The sequence below is a fragment of the Drosophila melanogaster genome, chromosome 3L, assembly GCF_000001215.4.
Source record: "Drosophila melanogaster chromosome 3L".
Lineage (NCBI taxonomy): Eukaryota > Metazoa > Arthropoda > Insecta > Diptera > Drosophilidae > Drosophila > Drosophila melanogaster.
In genome coordinates this window covers 4071982-4092810 of record NT_037436.4, presented here as the reverse complement: position 1 = coordinate 4092810, position 20829 = coordinate 4071982, and the positions used below count along the sequence as shown (strand labels likewise).

Below are 20829 nucleotides of genomic sequence, written 5' to 3'. Positions count from 1 at the left end.
TTGTAAAAAATGTAATAAAATTAATAAAATAAAAAATTGAATTGCATATTTATTGAGCCCCTTAGCCATCCCAATAAAACACAGGCTTTCTTGTTTTTTTTTTTGTTTAGAGGGGCTTTACAACATTTAACGTATATAAGATAATAATTGCCTTTATTTGGTTGTGTAGTTGCTGTTATGGTTATCTGTTGTGAAATTGCCTTTAAATCTATTTTTCTGTGTTATTTTAACCATAGCCCCAGACATTACCGACTAAGATAATGCCTGGCCATTGGATAAAACTAAAGAAACGAAACTGCGAAACGGCATAATCGGTTCGAAACGGTTTTCGACTCGGTATTCGTAATTGATGATGATGATGTGTCTGTTGGTTATAAATATATATATATATGTATATATATATTATTGAATTATGGATATTATTCCGGCATAATCCGTGTGATCGGTTCGCTAGTCGCTGTATTCATGGCAGAAACGCAACGCCTAACACATATACATATACATAAATGTAAAGTGCATTTCGTATATTAATTACTGAGTGATTAACTTGCTACACATCGATATACATACTGAAGCCGCATTAGGTTATCAATGAATGTGCTCTGAAAATTGCCTTATAACTTTGGTGCAATACAATATTTATTAATTATTTTCCATTTTCCTTGATTAGTAGTAGTGCATGGTTAATATTAGCAATAGTACTGATATATAGACACTGAGTATGCGAACTTCCTTGCCTGCTCTTCTCCTGCTAAGTTATAGTTAATTATTGTCAGTCACAGCGTCGCGTTTGCCACAACAACGTGTGCTTGTATTGACTATATCTTCGAGCTCGAATCGAAAATCTCATTATTATTATTATTATATAGAATATCTTACAAACTATTTGGCAGCTGGCCGATCTTTTTGGCGCTGCCGCAACGCATGTCTTCCAGAATGCGATTTAAGTTGTCTTCCATTTCAATGCAATGCGAAAAAATGTCTTCCAAACACACAGATAATATGCATACAATACATCATATGCGATTATTTATGCTGAACAATATGACACCTAGATATTATGGTAACTATGGTTTACAGCTTTATGTATATATATATATTCATATATATATATATATGATGTATACGGGTCTGGTAGATCCAGTATAGCCCGTCTGAGTTTCTGATTTGCAATCGCAACTCATTTTGTGGATATATATATAGACCAATTACATGTGTTATTCGTTAGTAAGTACAAGTATATATTTTATAAATGTTGCTTTTGCGTTTAAGGGCCGTAACCAACACTAAACTCTTGGTTGGCACTTTGGCCTAATTGCGACACTCCTAATTGATGCTGATTTGAAATATCTCAATGCTTTAGATTCGCCAATAACTTGTAAGCCAAAACAAAGGAAATTCTTTAGATACCAACTTGTTTTTGCCTCGTGGTAAATTGATATGCTGATTCCATCGAACCAAGGTGTATTCCAAATAAATGTGATTGGGTGTTTTTTTTTTTGTTTTTTGATTTTGGGTAGTGTTTACCGCACGATATGTTGTGTACATTGATATTAATTGGTTGTTCATCTTCATATATCTCTTCTTGTGTCTCCTCAGTCCAATTCCTTGACCAATCACCTAAATACGGGTTGTGTCCGTCCCGGGGATTTCGGATGCCTTTTGGGAGGGCATCCTCATCCTCCGAGGCGACGCACTGGAAGCCCTGCGTGATTCTGCTGTTTCTCGAGTGTGGGGGGTAAAGTCCCCCCCCTTGCTTACTCTATAGCTTTTCTATAGTTAGTTGTAATTGAAATTAGTTACAAATTAATTGATTCGCATAGGGAATTTTTTTTGTTTGCTTGCTCCTCCTCCTCATCGTATATTCTTCTCTATGTATTATTTATATTGAATTGTTTGATTTTTTTTTTGATTTTTCTATAGTTTTTGTTTTTATCTCTTTACAGTATTTAACTAAACTTTCGTAACACGTTTTCCGATATAGATTATATATGGGAGATACTTTTTCATGACAACAATAGCACTAACTGAAGTTCAAAAACGAAGAACAACAAAACATCAGATAATCAGATAATTCTCGATCCATATATATGGTTTTGTGATTTAGCGCCTCCATCGGGAGCGATCCCCTCAGGAAGGTGGGGATCGCTCAGCTGAAGAACGGCGATAAATCACAGTTGCACAAAGACCCGCCATCGCCAGTCTTGCAGAGCACCTTGCACACTTCGTCCCAGTCCGGTGCCGGAGTGGTTGTGTCCGTTTCCGAGGCGGCTGCCACGGTAGCTGCGGACACTGTTGCTTCCTCGACCGATCCTCTCCGTTCGGCATTCTCCGCGGCTCTGGAACCGTGTGTTGGATCGCCCAGCACTCCACTGGCCTTCTCCTCGTCCTTTCGAACCTCCTCCTGCTTCTCCTCCTCCTGCTTCCGCTCCTTCATCACCCTCATCCTGCGCACCTCCTGCTGGCAGGGACTGCATCCGGGCAGGGAGCGACCCATCTGACCACAAAAGCTCGAGCAGACCAAGTCGCCCGCTTTAGCTGGAAGTAAATAAGTGCATTTGATTAGTATGTTTATTTTTCAAAAAGCAAATTAACCTTAAGTTCGACCATAATAATCATTAAAGTATAATATTTTGAATAGAGTTTCAATATATTATTTTCCACTTACCCCTAGGCAGTCCACACAGTTGCCGGCACTTGGCCACATCCGTCTCCGGTCTCAGGATTGTGTTTTTGGCCACATCAGGCGTTGAAGCAACGCCCAGGCCAGCTCTGCAAGGATCAACCATAAAATGCTGATTAAATTGCAATGCAGAGTAAATTAAAAAAAAAAAAGATTTAAGATGACAGTATATGACACTCGCATTACCAAGTTAAGAACCATGATATATGCATAATTGTTATTGAAACTAGGTTTACAGATAACATAGTTTTAAATAGCACAAATGATCTAGGAAAATCTCGACTTGATAAACTGTTTTTTTTTTTTGTAAAAAATATATTTATTTCAAAACATTTTTAAATAGTATTAAACACCAAATTAAAAAATAATGCAGAGTATATTTTAAATATAAACGCAAGCCAAAATGTTCTAATTAATAATATTTGTAAATTATATATCGTAAAATTGTGAAATAATTTTGATTAGCTTTGACCCGACATTTAGAATTTATTTTTTAAAGCCTATTCAATTTTTTAAGTGAGCACAGTACTTCTGGCGACTTCGAGTGCCATTTATACTTAACATATTTGGCACTTGACAAACTACTGCACACACGCCACAAAAGTCGAGTCACGAATCATTGATATAGCCACCGATCATCAGGAATGCGGATTATATTTCCCTGACACACGCGATTGTGGGAAAACCTCGATGGAAGCCACTTGAAAGGCCGACGCGATTTGCAAATGATTTCTCAAGGCCAACATTTTAGTTGGTAAATGTGTCGTATTATTATCATTATTAGTTTGCACTTTTTTTTGTGTTGGGGGGAAACCTGCACTTGCCAACAATAAACACTTGAGTCACTTTGCGCCGAGGCACCTTACTTTCAGTAATTCCTAGAGTTTTCGATTGCTGTTTATCCGAAACTTACCCGCAGAGCTCTTTACACAGCAAACTCCAATCCTGAACTGCGCTGATGGTTTGGACGTCTTCAAGGATTTTGGCTGCTGAATGCGCTGCCGTCGGAGCAGCATCCCCCAAAGTGTCGTCCTTCAGGACGGGCGATGACGTCACAGCCTGCGCCTGCGCAGCCAGGATGAGGATTGTGACCAATGGTATGACGAGCTGTAATCCACATCCCCCCATTTTTCTCTGTCGCTTTTCAACACGCTCTCCCATCGCTGGGCTGAAAAGAGATGGGTAGATTACGGAACTGGGGGATGGGTTTTTCACGCTGGTTTGGGGCGTATTATCCTCCAGGGAGGACTGGGCCAAAATGGAGACTGTTTGGCCCCGTACAATAGGAGCAATTGTGCTCGAAATGCAATTATCGCGCTCTCAAAAATAGGCAGCAAAAAGCAGCGTTTGGGGTACTTGCCTGCGGGGCCTAATCCTTACACCATTGTTATCCCGAGCATTTGCTATCCGAATATCATTCGCTTGATTTGCCAAACCGAAAGGGGTTATGCAATCGCCTGTCTTTCGAACGCAACTGAGACTCCCACCTGGCATCCTGGCATTCTGGCATCCTGACAACGCTTTTGCAACGGGATTCTCGTCGAAAATACCTCACATAAATGCCTCAGCTAACCAACCTGCTGGAATCTTATTTTGTCAGCGTAATGACAGGCTAAACAGTCGAAATTCCCAAACTCCCATTTGTTTTCCACGGGCAACGAAAAATGTTCATGGCCCCCGGGGTGCGGAGCATTCCCTGGCCCACTGTGCTTCTGATGCCTCTGGCTGGCAGTTGAGAGTCGAGTGCCAAAGAGGACGCTTCGCCCTGGCCAGAAACGCCCGGTCTGAATTAGCCGCCCGAGAATAGCAGACCCAAGCTCCCAGCTCCATCCGCATCCGTGGGTGGCACTTGACTCCAAACATTTTCGCCTATCTGGGTTACAGGGCCTACTTGCGCTACGTGCAATCACAGCCAGGTGAGCATCCTATTTTCTGGTCGAGAGCTCATCTCATTGTTCAATTCCATTCGCTAGTTGTGCTCTTATGAAAGGGTATCGATCCTGTCTAACTATTTCTACTGATGCAAAGTATCTATCTCAATTTATTTATCTGCTATCATTAATAATAAGGAATGTTTATAATGAAGTATTAAATATTTAATGACTGCATAGTTTTATTTTTTGATAATTTTACAAATCCCTTTCAGCTTTCTAGTTTGATTAAAATCAAATAAATAGTTCTTCAAAGCTTTGTTATTTTTAGTAATATGACTATTCTTTTAACTAAAATATTCCTTAAAAATGTACATATAACTTTTAAAAGGGACTGCAAGGCGACATGCTTGTATTGCAACCATTATTTTTGAGAGTATTTTAAACATCGCTCTTAAAATGGCTTAAACCCATAATCCTTTTGTTTGTCCATGTCTGCTGCTGTTTCTGTTACTGTTTCTGTTTCTGTTTCCGTTTCCTGTTACAACTCACTGTGCTTTTCCAAAAGTTTGACTCAATTAAATCCGATTGTTCGTGGCACCTGCTCCGCTCGAAATGCTTAAATCCTTAACTCGACGGGATTTATATAAAGCTGTCCGCTACAAATGGTAGCAGTTGTTCAACTGAGCCCAAACCGGCCCAAACGAAAATCCCACTTACTAATAATAAATGTTTTTGATGGCTTTATCTGCCGGTGTCATAGATTCAAGTGCGAATCAGAGGATAGACTATCGCAGATACACCCGATCCCCCCCTCCTTTTCAGACTGGTCTGTTTGCCATATATCTGCGATAAGTGCAGACCGAGTGCCTAATTATTATTGGTAGCACATGCCGTTGAAGTGCTTTTCAGATAGCAGGCGACTTTATTTCGCCATGTTTAGTGGTTCTAAATACCATGAGCTGTTTTTGTATCAGAAATATTTGTCTGACACTTGTGATGGATGGGTTTTGTTAAAGGGTTACGCAGATGTTAAGGCGTAGGGTGCAAATTCATATCTATTAGGCGCCATATTTGTCACTTAAGGTCTTCTAAAATGTTTTTATTGTTTCAAGAAAGCAATTGAGCAATTAACAATTAAAAAACTGCGAAGAAAGTCCTTTCACACAGTTGTTGCCACATCAAAAGTAACGATTTCGTTGTGCAATTACGGCTTTATGGACTTTCTGCAACTGCCGTTGGATTTCTTCTAGCTAGTGCTACAAAGTAATGCACTACGCCCTATGAGAATGTTTTGAAAGTCATGTTGAACAAGTGTCGACTTCATTTTGCCAATATTGCAGGCATTCAATAAAAAAGATGGATCACAGGGACTAGCAAGGGAGTTATTGCCACTGTAATGGCCTTCTTAAGTTGCAATCAGTTACATCGAAAGACACTTTTCAAGTGCCAGAGCCCTCGCAACGAAAATACGCTGACGCATTGGATCCTGCCCAGGGAGCAGGAGCTGGAGCAGCAGCAGGACCAAGTGCCAAGTGCCAAGTGTGTGGTAACATCCTACGCCAGCTGCTCCGTGTGTCAGATAAGAATGGAAGTGGAGTGGGTGGAACTCTTTTGCGGCAAGTATTCCTAGGGTTCTCGTTGTTTAAGCTTCTCCAGTTTGATGGACGTCCTTTTTGGTCCTGCTGCTCCTGGGCTCTTTACCCAAGTTGCATAACATGGCCATAGATGTTCTCTGGCCCTCAAAAGTATGCTACGAAACGCGTTCTATTGGAAATGATGCAATTTCACTCTGAGATACATATCTATTTTGCATAGCCCAAGTGGGCGGGCGGCCTAGCTTTGACCCAAATTTCGTTTTTGTTCTATATACCAGGAATCTATATGCTTTGGCTTCTATATCTAAGCGCACATATGTACATATATGCGGGAAATGAAAGTAATTATAGGGTTATTTTTTTTTGTTTCATTCGACAGGAAACTCTCATAAAAAGTTGTGGGTCATTGTAAATGTCAGAAACAGTGGCAAAATTAGTTTGTTAATTAGCTTTTCATTTGGTCGCCCCATCACAATCTATATTTTCCTTTCCCTTTATCCCGTTTTATTATTTCTTTAGCATTCACCAGGCGTGCGCACATATTTCATGTGTATCTGTTGGATACTTTGGGGCGCGCATGGCCGAAGCTCCGCCCACGCAAAATGGCCTTAACAAAGATGGTTTCCGAAAAATCAATGACGTCACCCGGAGAATTTCCCGCATTTTCCTCAGCCCCACTGTTGTTGTCGTTGTCGCTGAAGGTTATGCAAGAGATTGAGGAGTAGTATGTATATACATAGGTACGCTTGTAGTGGTATATGGGCAGCCATTTTTTGGATGCGAAAAGCTTCGTAGGCAACTCAGGCGGATGCTGCTGCTCATAGCTCCGCAGATCGTCAGCGAGTGTAGGCTGCTCAGTTCCCTAAGTTTCCCAAACCGAAAGTGAAAGTTGCCCGAAACCTGTGAACCTGTGAAAATATATATACATTTCAAATCCAATAGTAATTCCCAGTCCGTTCAATCAGCGAATTGTTGCTCCTCCGTTTCGCGAGTGATTTTCAGTGTTTTTTGTTGTTGCTAGGAAGAAGAGAACTCTGTAAGTTGTCGTTGGTTTAGACCACAAGTAGTTAATCGCAGCTCCATCTCAGAGATACATTTCGATACATTTCGTACTCGCACATTCCTCTAGCTATATCTTTTCGAAAGCCTCGTCGGTGATTCGTCGCCCCCCGCAGACAGTCAAAGTGAATTACCTAAAGCAGTATATCGACGATATCCGCAGGATTATCGGTAAGACTCCCAGACGATTTTGTTGCATAAGTTTCGCACTGTCCAAGGTTTTCGCCATTAATTGCAGCTGTCGCGCTGTCTGTATCCCCATGTAAATCAAGCTTATGTATATATATAAGCTTATATATATATATACTATATATGTTCGTTCCGTCGCAGGAAATTGGCTTAACACTCACTGCGCAATAGCAGATGGCGCCAAAAGTGAAAAGGAGGGGCCCTGAAATCCGTGTATATGTGGCATATACCAAATACTTACCTCCCACTTGGAGCTTGCCCTTCAGTTGTCCTTGTACCAACAGCCCCCCCCCCCTTCTCGTTCGCCAAACTCCGCATTCCATTTTCCATTTTCCACTCTGTTTATTTACACGCCCATTGCATTTTCGCACCGTTTGTTTGTTTGCTTGTCTTGGTTATGCAATTTGTGTGTGTGGGTTGTTGGAAAATGGGGGCTTTCGAAGTGCAAGGACTTATGTAACACCTGCCCCGAGGACCCACGGCCTTCGGTCGATTGCATAACATTGACTCACTTCATTTGGCCGAGCTCCATTTTTCCTTATCTTGCTGAGTCCGCACTTTGCGTTTCCCCCCTAATAATTTCATCACGTTTTTTACTCTGTATCTTTTCAGAGGAGAAAATGTCGCTGAATCCCAACGGGTATAAACTGTCCGAGAGGACGGGCAAACTGACGGCATATGGTGAGTATCTATTTGAATTTAAAATAATATAATGTTTCATAAACAATATAAGAAAACAGATTCGGGAAGATGAATTAAATATGCGTATGTATATTTACTCTCTAGAGAACTCAGGTTTGTTTTAGTCTACCAAAAAATCCTTTTGTAACCCGATTTTAAAGAGCCTATATTAGTTTTAGATACGAAATATTAGAAAGCGTGGTATTATCGTTGTTTTGTTTTAAAAATGTTATTTTGATAAGATTTCAAAATGCTTAAAAAAGTCCTTTGGTTATACAACACAGCAAGGAATAGAACAAGGACCCTACAGTTAAGTTCCCTGACTGTCAGATAGTAAACACTTTGCTGAGGTATCTGAGGCATCTGAGGTAAAAGTAATGAGGTAAAAGTATTTTTCCCTTTTGGTATAAGTATTGTACATTGTATCTGCAGCGTTTTGTCGATAAGTAATTAATATTCCATCGGGTAGCTCCTTGTCATAACCATAAATTGCAAGAAAACAAGGACTTAGAGCTAGCCGAGAGCAAGAATTTATTTTCGAATTGTGCAACTCCAACCTGTCACATTCCGGCACAAGAAACATATTTTGCGATCATGTGTCTGGGGGGCGATTACTTCGCCTTGGTAATAATCCTGGCAAACATTGGTCCTACGCATAACTGCACTCGAATCGCATCGCTTTTGGCTGGGCAAATAATAAACGAGTGTTAAACTGACACTGCCAGGAACAGGGAACAGAAAATGGGCAAGCTGGGCAACTGGCGCACAGGAGTCTGCTGTTTAAGGACATGGACAAGCGGTGGGCTGTCCAGGACACTCGTGTGTCCTTGATAAATGGCCCCGCACTGGAAGCTCCTTGTGTTTCGTGTGCGTTTGCTGCCTCTGGTGAAGCGTGAAACTGGCGACTGTTGCCCTGTAACAGATTTCTGCTCGACAAACACGCAACAAACAGACAGAACAGAACAGAAAGTCAAACAAACCACCACCATTCGATGTACATATGTATGTATGTGTGTTGCACAAGGACCAGAAAGGTGGCAGGACTCTCCCCGAGGCGGCAGACGCGTGCCTCAGATTGAAAGGCCAACAAACATAAACCGTTTAGTCACAGGATATTGCTCACGCTCGATTCCAGGACGCTCGTGTGCGGCGGCTGCTCGTAATGCCTTCCAAGGACTCGCAGGACTCTCGGCTGGGCCAACGTCTGCCTTTGACACTGAGCACCCACCGAAGCAGACGAGCACATTAAATTTTATTTAACTTCTTGGCCGTAAAGTCGTGGAATTTTTCAAACTGTTACAATTTGTCGCACCACCTCCCCCAACGAAAATGGTAATCATGCGCAACGTTAAGTTTGCAATTGATTTCCAAGCTGGCTTCTAATGGAGCTGCTCCCATTTGCTCGCTGGCTTAGTGGCCACTGCCGATGCTTAAACGAAAGCCCCAGTAATTAATTGCAGCCACCGCAGAAGGACGAAGGCAAGGACACCGAGACCAAGGATATGTACAACCCACAAGGGTGTGATGCCCAAATCCTGCTAGTTTCCGAATAAGCTTCGCTGATGTACAGCGTTTTAATCCCAGTGTTTCGTTATTCCGGGCAGTAAAATTAAATAAAATTGTAATTGAAAGACATGAAAATTACACTCTTAATGTATAATAATAAATGCAATCGCTATAAAAGTTTTTTATTACCGCTAAGTGAATATTAACGTAATGGGAGAATAGAGGTACTTCAATGCAAATAGAAATATGTTTAAAACATAGAAAAAATTAAAAATTATAAAGAAATTCTTATGATTATTCCAAATTCTCGCAGTGAATGGATAGAAATAGTCTAAAAAAATAATTGAAATCTCATCTTGCCCCGTAGGACATTCGACTTAACTTACCTTAAAGCCAGTCATCTCTTTTTACGACTGCGCCAGCCCACAAATCATTGTAATAATAATAGCCATATATCACGATAAGAGAGGAAGACCATTTTTTCTGTCAGCGGTGGGGCACGCTTTTCATATTTACCGATAAGGAATTCTCATTTGGTTTTTTCCGCACCCTCTTTTCATACCGCTATTGTTTTTCCTATCCAGATCTCATGCCCACAACAGTGACCGCTGGACCGGAGACACGGGAGTTCCTGCTGAAGGTAATCGATGTGCTGCTGGACTTTGTGAAGGCCACCAACGACCGGAACGAGAAGGTTCTGGACTTCCACCATCCCGAGGACATGAAGCGGCTGCTCGATCTGGATGTGCCCGATCGCGCCTTGCCACTGCAGCAGCTCATCGAGGACTGTGCCACCACATTGAAGTACCAAGTTAAGACGGGTAAGTTAAGGATCTCTATTATTCCCGACCAATAAATCTGAACTTCTATTGAATCCCTGGTTTCCCCGAGATGTGTGATGAATATATTCAGAGGTGATCTAAGCTTGCTGACTTCCTTATCATCACCTTGTGAAGTTTGCTCAGTTGGGGATTAATCAAATTTGTCCCTGCTTAGCATATGCCTTTTGTCCGTGGAATATGGTTCACTTTTTAAGGACGAGCGCAGGACGCGTGCCTCTGGACCTTGCGGTGGCATTAGGGCACAAAGTGTGCAGCCCTCTAGATAAGCACATTAGCATATTGATGGCACTCGGGCAGATCTACTCGTCCTGGTCGCAGGAAGCAGACAGCATACAGCAGACAATGCCATTTTATGGCCCATTGAGCAGCACCCCGGCTTGTTTACACCTTTCAAAAACACTCGCCTGGGGGTCCGTAGTCTGTAGTAATCCACGCGATTCAGATCCACTCGGCCATCAATCATAAATCGGGCAAAAGGGTTCTTTGTGGGCGCGGCTTTAGCAGCCAAAAGTCATTCGCACGTTTCACTTTTAACTTTTTCATACCCACTAGTGGATGAAAAAGGGGATATTAGGGAGGATTAAGTTCAGTACTCACTAGTACTTATTCATATATGTAAGATGAGGTTTTGACTTGGGATCTGATGGAACTACCTGCCAGTTTTACAATAAGATTTATAAAAATATATATAATAATGAGGACTACATTGGTATGCTACTTGGAATGTATCAATTGAGTTCCTAATATAATTTCGAAATTCTATGGTATCCCCAAGTCGATTGCTTCTCACATATTTCGCTCCAGCTTGTTTTGAATGTCCTTGCTGATTTGATTTCATTGAAAATTAATGCGAGAGGCAGTCGCTCCCCAGGCGAGCGACGCTGTCTTTGTCCTTTGTCCGATGTTTGTGCAGTCCTCGCACGTGACCGCAATTGTGTTTGGAGTATCGATAATAAGCGTATTTACTCTAGCCAACCCACACCAACGCACACCACCCACTCCAACCCATGTGGAAGCAACGCCCCCAACCTCCGGAAACTGCGGCCTTGTCTCGGAAGCAGGCGTCGCTTCCCCCGATTTTTCTCGCAGGAAATGAGGCTGCTGCTGTTTAGCCGTCTGCTCCCATTTGGCTTGCTAAAAATTGAATTAAAACTCTACGCAATCAAGGCTGCAACTGAATAAGCTCAGATTGCATGATGCGAAACTTTTGGGAAAGAAAAAGAAATGTAATTAGGATGCGTAGTGCCATGGAATATGTTCAAGTTGTGGCCTAAGTTTGAATTAGTTTCTTGCTCATTACGCTTGGCAAGTGGGCTATTGTTAAAATAAAGTTTTAATGTCATAAGTTGTCATAAGTTTCGAATAAAGGGGACTAAGTCTCTCGCAATTGGAATTGCTATTTAAAATAGTAACTAATTTTAGTGCTATGTTTAGTGCTAATGTTTCTCCTCAGAAGATAGCACTGTCAATTATTTTCCTCTGAGCCAGCTCTTCTCCCTGCAGACCCGATAAGAGTCCCATTTATGATCCTTAATCTCACATAATGCGCGCCCTGTCAAACGGGCAACCTGATACGAAGGAAACGACTTCTCTTCCTTCGGCGAGGACTCCATAAAAACGAGGGGAGCTTTAATCAAAATCCGTTGTTATTTTCTGACTCGCTGCATTCCTGATCCTTTGATGCGAATGAATGGCTGACTGCCGACGCGGGGGTGAATCCGCTCGATTCGAGGACTCGAGTCCTTCCAACGAGCATATCCTGGCCACATGCGCAAATTGAAATGTTTGGATGCCAACGCTCTGTCAGTTTACACATGGGGAAATTAATAAAAGAAAAAAAACGGATAAGTTGTAAAAGTTCAGTAAACTGGAAAATATTATTAAACTGTTTTTTTTTAGATTGTTTGCTTTGGCTTATACGAAATTTTAGTATGATAGTTTTTATGTTGGGTAATGTTTGCTGTGTTCTTTGGCTTGCAATTATTTTTTAATCATTACTTAGTGGACAATTTTTTTTTTCCAAGTGCATGTATTTTATTTCTGTGGGTGGATTTAGCCTTGTGGGCAATGGGATTTTAATCACACGACTTATGGCACTCAAGATGTGAACTGACAGACGCCGAAGGGTTCAAACTGGAGTATAGTGGAGCGGGGTAAAAATCCGGCAGTTGGACAGCTTCCTGATGGTGACTGAAAGCATTTTGTGATTCTTCGTGGGAGTTTTGCCCCACTCTGCACATATTTCACCCCAAAATCGAAGCTCGGCAAGTCGCAATTAGCTACAATAAATGAGCAATTTATAGAGCTCACAGAATGCGGGGTCTAAGGATTACAGGGCAAAACTTGTTGAGCCGGGGACACGGATTTCGAGCAGACTATCCGCTATTGATTCACCAGGACCTTGTACCGTCTGCCCTTGAACATATGCACTTCCGGCAGTCTATTCCTATACACATTCTTCTTCCTTTCGGGCCCAGTCAGCCGTGTTTTGGCCCGGCCTTTGTTTCACTTGCCACTGGCCTCGAATATATTTTTAATAAAACAAAAAACGAAAAACATTGGGTGGCTGATGGGGCGGGCGATGGGTTGTTGGGTGAAGGCAGAGGCACAGCTGCCAGGCACATCTGCTGTCAGCTTAGAATCACTCGGTTCTCCGGAGAAGCGAGAAAAGTCCCCAGAAAAGACTTGGAGAGACAGCCAGACAGCCGTGGCTAAATGGAAAGCATTTTCAGCTACATTAGGCAGGCACATACAAACTGTCAAAAGTATTACCACTGGAAATATTAATTAAAGTTTGGAATTCAAATTTAGAGGGCGGACTTACAAAATATTTGATGAAAGGTCTCTACTAAAAACATATACATATATTTTCTTTAACAATTTCCAGGACATCCCCACTTCTTCAATCAGCTGTCCAACGGTCTGGACCTGATCTCCATGGCGGGTGAGTGGCTGACGGCCACTGCGAACACCAACATGTTCACCTACGAGATTGCACCAGTTTTCATTCTCATGGAGAATGTGGTGCTGACCAAGATGCGTGAGATCATTGGCTGGTCGGGTGGCGATTCCATTTTGGCACCCGGAGGTTCCATCTCCAATCTGTATGCCTTCCTGGCAGCTCGTCACAAGATGTTCCCGAACTACAAGGAGCACGGCTCGGTGGGATTGCCCGGCACACTGGTGATGTTCACCTCGGATCAGTGCCATTACTCGATCAAATCATGCGCTGCCGTTTGTGGACTGGGCACCGATCACTGCATTGTGGTGCCATCGGATGAGCACGGCAAGATGATCACCTCGGAGCTGGAGCGCCTGATCCTGGAGCGCAAGGCCAAGGGTGACATTCCATTCTTTGTGAACGCCACTGCCGGCACCACTGTGCTGGGTGCCTTCGATGATATCAACACGATTGCGGATATCTGCCAGAAGTACAACTGCTGGATGCACATCGATGTAAGAACAAAACAATCTAATTGAGTAGAAAAAAAACAATAGATACTTAATAGTTGCAAGGATCGTATATTGTAATATTAATTACTAATTTTTTCTGATTTTTTCCAGGCTGCTTGGGGCGGTGGATTGTTGATGTCGCGTAAGCATCGTCATCCCAGATTTACTGGTGTTGAGCGGTAAGTTTTTAGAAAAATATATATTACATTTTTCAAATAATATTTTTGGAGTTGTAGTAGTTAAGTCCTAGTAATTTTCTAAGTGCGGTATACTTTTTATGTAGCAAATTAAGCCATCTTTTACTCCTTCAAGTTCCAGTGAGCTGCTCAGAAGTGCTTTAAAAACCCCTTGGAAAACCTTATCTTTTGTCCCAAGCAATTGCTGTGCCCATTCATCATCGTTCTTGACATGAACTTTGTGCCTTGGGCGCCCTCATCTTCAGGGCCAGTCAAAACAAAAAATTGAAATCTCTTTCCCGGTTTGGGTAAATTTAAATCTAAATGCTCCCAAATGGCCCGCATCGCTCGACTTTGCCGCCCCCTTTTGAAGGTCGGCGGCGTGCTGAACATGTGGGAAAAATCTCAATTTGTCATTTAGTGCCTCCATCAGGTGTTCAGAGCTTACAGGGATTACAATTCACAAGCCGAGTGCATTTTGGACCGAACAAACAAATGAACAAAGTGGATTTCCCCTTCTCCCATTCCCAACCAATCCATCTAGCCCAGGGGGGTGTTTTGGATGGCCATGGGCATTACTTACACAACAATTACGCCAAACAATGAATGGGCGGGCAAGTCAGGAATAGGGATTCATCCCCGGGGCTAGGAATTTTTAATTTTAAAGTCGCAACCTGAAATGCACTTTACTCCATCTCCAGCACGACCTACGTTTCCAACCCGAATCCATTTACTTCGGCAATTCATATAACATCTTTAATTCTACTCAGCATTTCGGGAAGCTTAGGCAAATGCGGCAAGTGCAGCTGTCGTGGAATCGACAGCTTGCGGTCAAGCAGCCGACTCCACAGAACACTTTCAAATTGATTGCCATCGACGGAGGAGGACTTAACATCCACTCCCGTTCCCATTTCGACTTCCTTCCGTCCATCCATCACCCAGGCGAACGCCTTCAATTAGTTTGAATGGATCCTAAGGCCCGAATTGTTGTGGCATGCAAATCGAGGTCCTTAATTGAAAGGCTCTCAGCGCGAATTAATCATTAAAATGCCCATGCAGCTGACAATTTGTGGCCTTCGGCGGCTTACGCAACTGATTAATGGTCCTTCGATGGAGGAGGCTCTTAAATCCGCTGAGTTTCAATTTGCGAACAAACTTAAAACAATCGAAAATCTCTTCTTAAAAGTTTAGCTTCACATGCCACCGCTCAATCAAATAAGCATTAGACGTCAAAAGTGTTACGACTAAATGATACTCCTCTAAGTTTGAAGTCAATCTACATTAAAGCACAGAGTTTCAAACTTATTTCAAATTTACTGCAACAAAATATTTAAAATACTTTCTTTATAAGTTTATGACTAATATTATAGTATTTAAATTATTTGTTATATGCTAAACCGTTAAAACAAACCATATACCCTTTTTCCCATAGCAGCAGACTGCTTGAAAAAGTGAAGCATACTTCAAGGCACTCCATAAGGATCATGTTTATAGACACCCACTCACTCACTCACACTTACAAGCCCAGCCCACACACAGGCACACACTCTCAGTGCCCACATAACTGTAAATAGCTCCCACAGGGATGTTTAGCTGTCAATGTCAACCCTCCAGTGCCGCAGGGGGTTGTCCTCGCTCTTTTGAATTCAATTAAAGTGCTGCGGCCTGAAATTGCCACAATTTATGGCACTTGCCAGGACCTTCCGCATCCCTCCCCCCATTAGATTTTTTTTTTTTGGAACTCTTGTCGAACAGCAGGGGGTGGGATTGGTGTCCTTGGGAGTGGGAATTGTACCGCAGTGCGGCAGCTTAGTGTTAATTGTTTGTAATTCGTAATTGAATGTCCATTTAACGCCGTGCGTTTAACTCTTGCAGTGCCGATTCGGTCACCTGGAATCCCCACAAGCTCATGGGAGCCCTGCTCCAGTGCTCCACGATCCATTTCAAGGAGGATGTAAGTATACTATTACAGAGATATCAATTTATTAAATCATTTATGCTAGGTGTTTTAACATTTTTTTAAATTTAAATAAAGTTTGGCAAGATTTCAAGGCTTAGAAAGTGGTAGCATCGATTTTGCAGAGCTTGTGGAATTTCGATGGGAGTTGTGGCTTAAGTCCATGTTACAAAAGTATGCAACGTACAATTTGTTCTGCAGCCCCACCAACCAAACGAAATTGTATATCCTTTACAGCTGTGACCTCACATTTTTCGTATTTTATTACCCAAAATCACTGAAATCATTGTTTGCAAAGTAATAAACGAATAATTGCTCTTTGAGTTGCAAATTAAAATTAAAGGCCAGCCTGTCGGAGGAGTCATTCCACCACCAATCCCCCCCGCAGAAACTCAAACCAAGCGATACAAATTGGAGGCATACCCCTAGCTCAACCCCATGCTTTAAATTCCTTTTCCAACCGGCCCATTCCCCCTCGACGGTTCACCCAAAATTCTTCTGGATGCACATCGAACAATGTTTGTGTAAAGAATTCCAATTGTACTCCGAACAATTCCTTGTTGTTTCGTTCCGTTCGTTCTGCCAAACCAGGAGCGAAATGGCCAAGGGTAGTCGCACACACAATGCGTAATGAAATCTTTGACGAACCAAATGCGCCAAGTCACCACCCTGGCTTTTTTACATCCCGTGCAATATGTTACCATCGGTCACAGTTGCGTCTTTTGGCAGGCGGAATTTTAATTAAAATTTCAGCTTGACTTATGGACAGCGGAGTTACGTCTGCTGCGTAGTGAGCGATTTCATCCCAAATCGATATGTTCATACTCGTATATCTATTGTACATCTTTCACGCAGGGCCTGCTCATCAGCTGCAATCAGATGTCGGCGGAGTATCTCTTCATGACCGACAAGCAGTATGACATTAGCTACGACACCGGCGACAAGGTGATCCAGTGCGGCCGCCACAACGACATCTTCAAGCTGTGGCTCCAGTGGCGGGCCAAGGGCACCGAGGGCTTCGAGCAGCAGCAGGACCGGCTCATGGAGCTGGTCCAGTACCAGTTGAAGCGCATTCGCGAGCAGTCCGACCGCTTCCATCTGATCCTTGAACCGGAGTGCGTCAACGTCTCCTTCTGGTATGTGCCCAAGCGACTGAGAGGAGTGCCACACGATGCCAAGAAGGAGGTGGAGCTGGGAAAGGTAAGATCGTCATTATATAGCGGTATAGTGCTAAACACTTTCCAATTATCCTTGCAGATCTGCCCCATCATCAAGGGCCGCATGATGCAGAAGGGAACGCTGATGGTGGGCTACCAGCCCGACGATCGCCGGCCCAACTTCTTCCGCTCGATTATCTCGTCGGCGGCGGTCAACGAGGCGGATGTGGACTTTATGCTGGACGAGATCCATCGCCTGGGCGACGACTTGTAAGGGGTTTCAGTCTAGTTTGGCTCGGCTCGTCTCGGTTCGGTTCGGCTTCGATTGGTAATGGTAGATCTCACACAACCAAGAAGTATCATTTAGGTAAAAGCATATCAGGAGACCGGCTGAAGAGCCCAGAGATCCGAGAGCCGGCGATTATGGGTATCCCGGTAATCATCAGAGTTCAATGTTGAATGTACATTTGTTTGTATCTATAACGTGTTGCTAGATGTTCCTTTACGATTTCTCATTCTGTTATCCGTTGACCGTTATTCGTTAAGCGTCGTTATCCGTTCGTCCCGGAGTTGGAAAAAAAAGTACTATGTATAATCGAGGCGTTTTACTTTTACGTTCGTTGGCAACTATATCTAAATCAATGGACGGCGAGAGGAGAATCCACAAGTTATATTTGAATATCTATATGTATACCGAAAAATAACGATAGAATTCAGAGCATAGAAGCCACCGCTCCACACACGCACCACCAAAACGAAAGACAGCCCCAGTCCCACACAAAAGTACTATGATGATATAATGATATATATGTATATGATATAGAAACTGTTGGAACGCTATCTTAACATATCAGGAGAAGATGAAGAGCCAGTTGAGGACCTTAGTTCAATTCGTTGATTTCACTTTGTTTGCAAACAGAGAATGTTTTCAAATATATCATATCTATAGCCATGCGCGTACCTTTATAAAAACAAGATCGAAAGAGACCTGTGCTTGTTAATTGTATAGACAAACCAAAGAGAGGGGATCTGTGCCGCAGAACCCATTTAGTCCATGTATCGAACTGTGCTATATATAGAGACGTGAATACGTATAATCGAATTAGTTGGAGTTTAGTTTCAACAAAATGGCTGACAAGTATATATGTATTGCCCGGAGTCAATTAAGCTCAATTACGAATGTTGGAAGATTCAGATTTTAGTTAAGTTTTAATCAGTTAGTTGTTCCAGAAAGGTTGGTAGTGAAATGTCCCTATATGAAAAGAACACAATCAGACATTACATTCTACCTGTGCACAAAACTCGTTTGTCAATTCCGCAAAAGTAAGAAAATAATGGCATAAAAACTACAATAAATTCAACAATTATAGTACTTTAAAGCGTGTTATCTAAGTTTATCCAGCACCACGCTCATTTTATGTATGTATAAATTAATGTATGTATATGTATTTGCAGATCCAAATCAATGCCAAACAAGAATTATTCCAACATCTATATAAATGCAAATGAATATATTATATATATGAATATATGAGTAAAATAAATAAAAGTAATCAAAGCGCAATTAAAATTTCTCTTCATTATGTCTAAGGCGCTCTTTACCTTTGGGGGCTTGGTTTTGCTAAGAGAGCCGAAAGATCTTGTGGTCTGAGCACCTATATAAGGCGGATCGTGAATAGAAAATCCCTCAGTTGTTATCTAGCTCACTCTGGCTCCGCGCACGCTTTTTCCGCTTCTCTGCTTCACTTTATTGATTCGCACCAACCTGCCCAAGTTTTCCACTTTGAGTGCTTTTAAAATGTCCCAGAGTTTTGTGCCAGTGCCAGAGAACAGCGATTTTCCGCTGGAAAATCTACCCTACGCTGTCTTCTCAACCGAAAACAATGTGAGTGATATCATACTGAAATCAAATCTTATATTTTTATGAGATTTTAGAACAATGGTCTCGCTGTTGTAAATGATAACTAAAGTGGTAAATGGCAAAGCAAATGTTCCTTTAACTCAGCCTGTTTTCCGTGTAATATTTTCAAGTTTTTCTTCAGTTTCATGTGACTTTGGATCGTTCCACATGTTCTAGAAATCAACTTTAGAACAGAAACCGCTTTGGGGCATAGCATTTGCATACATCATCCAAGACAAACTAGTTTGTTTACGAAAACAATATGCTAATCCAATCTTTAATACCCCAGCAACCAGGTTCTGATAAGGCCCCATATCATATATCGTATTTGTATATCGTAAATGGTGTTTTTCATCTTACCATCCGTAGAAAGTTCACCGTATTTGTGTGGCCATTGGAGAGCATGTCCTGGACCTGAAAGCTGTCTCGCAGTTGTTTCCTTTCCAAGTTCAGAAAAGCCTGCAGGCCGAAACTTTGAATGAGCTTATGGGATTGGACTTTGAAGCTTGGGATGTGGTAAGAAGCCAGACTCAAAAGCTATTGACGAAGGGTTCAGAATTGGACCACAATGTGGACTTGAAGGCGGTGTAAGTCGGATTTATTATAATAATTTATTATTCATAGTTAATAATTTATTTATTTATCAGTTCCATTGTGCCACAGTCTGAGATCAAGCTGCACCTGCCTGCACAGATTGGTGACTATACAGACTTTTACTCATCCATCCACCATGCCACCAATGTCGGCATTATGTTCCGTGGACCAGACAATGCTCTGATGCCCAACTGGCGCCATCTGCCGGTGGGCTATCATGGTCGTGCAAGTTCTGTGGTGGTTTCCGGTACTCCCATCCGTCGTCCTCTTGGTCAAACGTTTCCCGATGGAGCAGAGAAGCCCGTCTTTGGCGCCTGCAAGCTTCTGGATTTCGAACTAGAAATGGCTTTCTTTATCGGTGGTAAGGGAAATCAGCTGGGTGAACCCATACGCGTGGATGAGGCCTGGAAGAACGTGTTCGGTTTCACGCTGATGAACGACTGGAGTGCCAGGGATATTCAGAAGTGGGAATATGTGCCACTGGGCCCCTTCACCGCAAAGAATCTGGGAACCACCATCTCCCCTTGGGTAGTGCCCACAGCTGCCCTGAAGCCCTTCGTCTTGGACAACTTTCCTCAGGAACCGGAGGTGCTTCCCTATCTGCGCCAGAACATTCCCTTTAACTTTGATATCAACCTCGAGGTGTCTTTGAAACGTAAGTTGCCGCCTGTTAAAGATTTGTTACGTTAATTCACAAAATTTCCCCTTCTCAGCCGCCGATCAAAACGAAGCGCTTATTTCAAAGTCGAACTTCAAACACCTTTATTGGACTCCACTGCAGCAAATCGCTCATCACACAGTCACCGGTTGTAATCTGCGTCCTGGTGATCTGATGGCCTCCGGAACGATCTCCGGTGAGACTCCAGACTCGTACGGATCACTTTTAGAGCTCTGCTGGAAGGGCACCAAAACATTGGAGCTTCCGGGTGGTAAGACCAGAAAATTCCTCCAGGACTTTGACGAGGTCATCATCCGTGGCCACTGCGAAAAGAACGGACTGCGAATCGGATTCGGGGAGTGTGTGGGTCAGGTGCTGCCTGCCCACCCCGTTCCGCAGTAGGACCACTTATTAACATAAGTAAATGAAATAAATTCTATTCAGTCTTCCTGGATACGTCAATACATTATGATGTTCGGAAAACTTCAACTTTTCGTTCAAAAGC

General features: G+C 42.5%; 3 protein-coding genes across 9 annotated transcripts; 2 read left to right on the top strand and 1 right to left on the bottom strand.

Moving 5' to 3' along the window:
- Positions 1 to 104: 104 nt before the first annotated feature.
- Positions 105 to 5230, bottom strand: CG14989 (uncharacterized protein). Of its 4 annotated transcripts, none has more exons than NM_001259683.1 (4): positions 5107 to 5230; positions 3597 to 3851; positions 2669 to 2772; positions 105 to 2538 (listed from the first exon to the last, which is right to left on the bottom strand). In NM_001259683.1, the coding sequence occupies exons 2-4, from the start codon at positions 3842 to 3844 to the stop codon at positions 2150 to 2152; spliced, it is 741 nt and encodes a 246-aa protein (NP_001246612.1). In that variant the 5' UTR covers positions 3845 to 3851; positions 5107 to 5230; the 3' UTR covers positions 105 to 2149. The 4 variants fall into 4 exon arrangements, with proteins under 4 accessions (NP_001246612.1, NP_647855.3, NP_001286932.1 ...); NM_139598.4 differs by having other exon boundaries at positions 1509 to 2538; positions 3597 to 3846; NM_001259682.1 differs by having other exon boundaries at positions 1911 to 2538.
- Gad1 (Glutamic acid decarboxylase 1) lies at positions 4067 to 18734 on the top strand. Of its 4 annotated transcripts, NM_168056.2 has the most exons (9): positions 6968 to 7188; positions 7282 to 7382; positions 8013 to 8081; positions 10172 to 10408; positions 13317 to 13885; positions 13994 to 14061; positions 15934 to 16012; positions 16871 to 17215; positions 17273 to 18734. In NM_168056.2, the coding sequence occupies exons 3-9, from the start codon at positions 8021 to 8023 to the stop codon at positions 17444 to 17446; spliced, it is 1533 nt and encodes a 510-aa protein (NP_728931.1). In that variant the 5' UTR covers positions 6968 to 7188; positions 7282 to 7382; positions 8013 to 8020; the 3' UTR covers positions 17447 to 18734. The 4 variants fall into 4 exon arrangements, with proteins under 4 accessions (NP_728930.1, NP_001261396.1, NP_728931.1 ...); NM_168055.2 differs by lacking the exons at positions 6968 to 7188; positions 7282 to 7382 and adding an exon at positions 4067 to 4599; NM_001274467.1 differs by lacking the exons at positions 6968 to 7188; positions 7282 to 7382 and adding an exon at positions 4412 to 4599.
- Positions 18735 to 18856: 122 nt separating this feature from the next.
- Positions 18857 to 20779, top strand: Faa (Fumarylacetoacetase). Its single transcript, NM_080091.4, has 4 exons — positions 18857 to 19057; positions 19442 to 19659; positions 19720 to 20321; positions 20380 to 20779. The coding sequence occupies exons 1-4, from the start codon at positions 18971 to 18973 to the stop codon at positions 20724 to 20726; spliced, it is 1254 nt and encodes a 417-aa protein (NP_524830.2). The 5' UTR covers positions 18857 to 18970; the 3' UTR covers positions 20727 to 20779.
- Positions 20780 to 20829: the final 50 nt, after the last annotated feature.

Excerpts from the sequence above, each read along its gene's own strand:
- CG14989 (NM_001259683.1), bottom strand. The coding sequence starts at position 3,844 with ATGGGAGAGCGTGTTGAAAAGCGACAGAGAAAAATGGGGGGATGTGGA. Across the intron at positions 2,773-3,596 it reads CTGTGTAAAGAGCTCTGCGG|AGCTGGCCTGGGCGTTGCTT; the intron begins GTAAGTTTCGGA and ends TGATCCTTGCAG. Across the intron at positions 2,539-2,668 it reads ACTGTGTGGACTGCCTAGGG|CTAAAGCGGGCGACTTGGTC; the intron begins GTAAGTGGAAAA and ends ATTTACTTCCAG.
- Gad1 (NM_168055.2), top strand. The coding sequence starts at position 8,021 with ATGTCGCTGAATCCCAACGGGTATAAACTGTCCGAGAGGACGGGCAAA. Across the intron at positions 8,082-10,171 it reads GGGCAAACTGACGGCATATG|ATCTCATGCCCACAACAGTG; the intron begins GTGAGTATCTAT and ends TTTCCTATCCAG. Across the intron at positions 13,886-13,993 it reads ACTGCTGGATGCACATCGAT|GCTGCTTGGGGCGGTGGATT; the intron begins GTAAGAACAAAA and ends GATTTTTTCCAG.
- Faa (NM_080091.4), top strand. The coding sequence starts at position 18,971 with ATGTCCCAGAGTTTTGTGCCAGTGCCAGAGAACAGCGATTTTCCGCTG. Across the intron at positions 19,058-19,441 it reads TCTTCTCAACCGAAAACAAT|AAAGTTCACCGTATTTGTGT; the intron begins GTGAGTGATATC and ends TACCATCCGTAG. Across the intron at positions 20,322-20,379 it reads CCTCGAGGTGTCTTTGAAAC|CCGCCGATCAAAACGAAGCG; the intron begins GTAAGTTGCCGC and ends TCCCCTTCTCAG.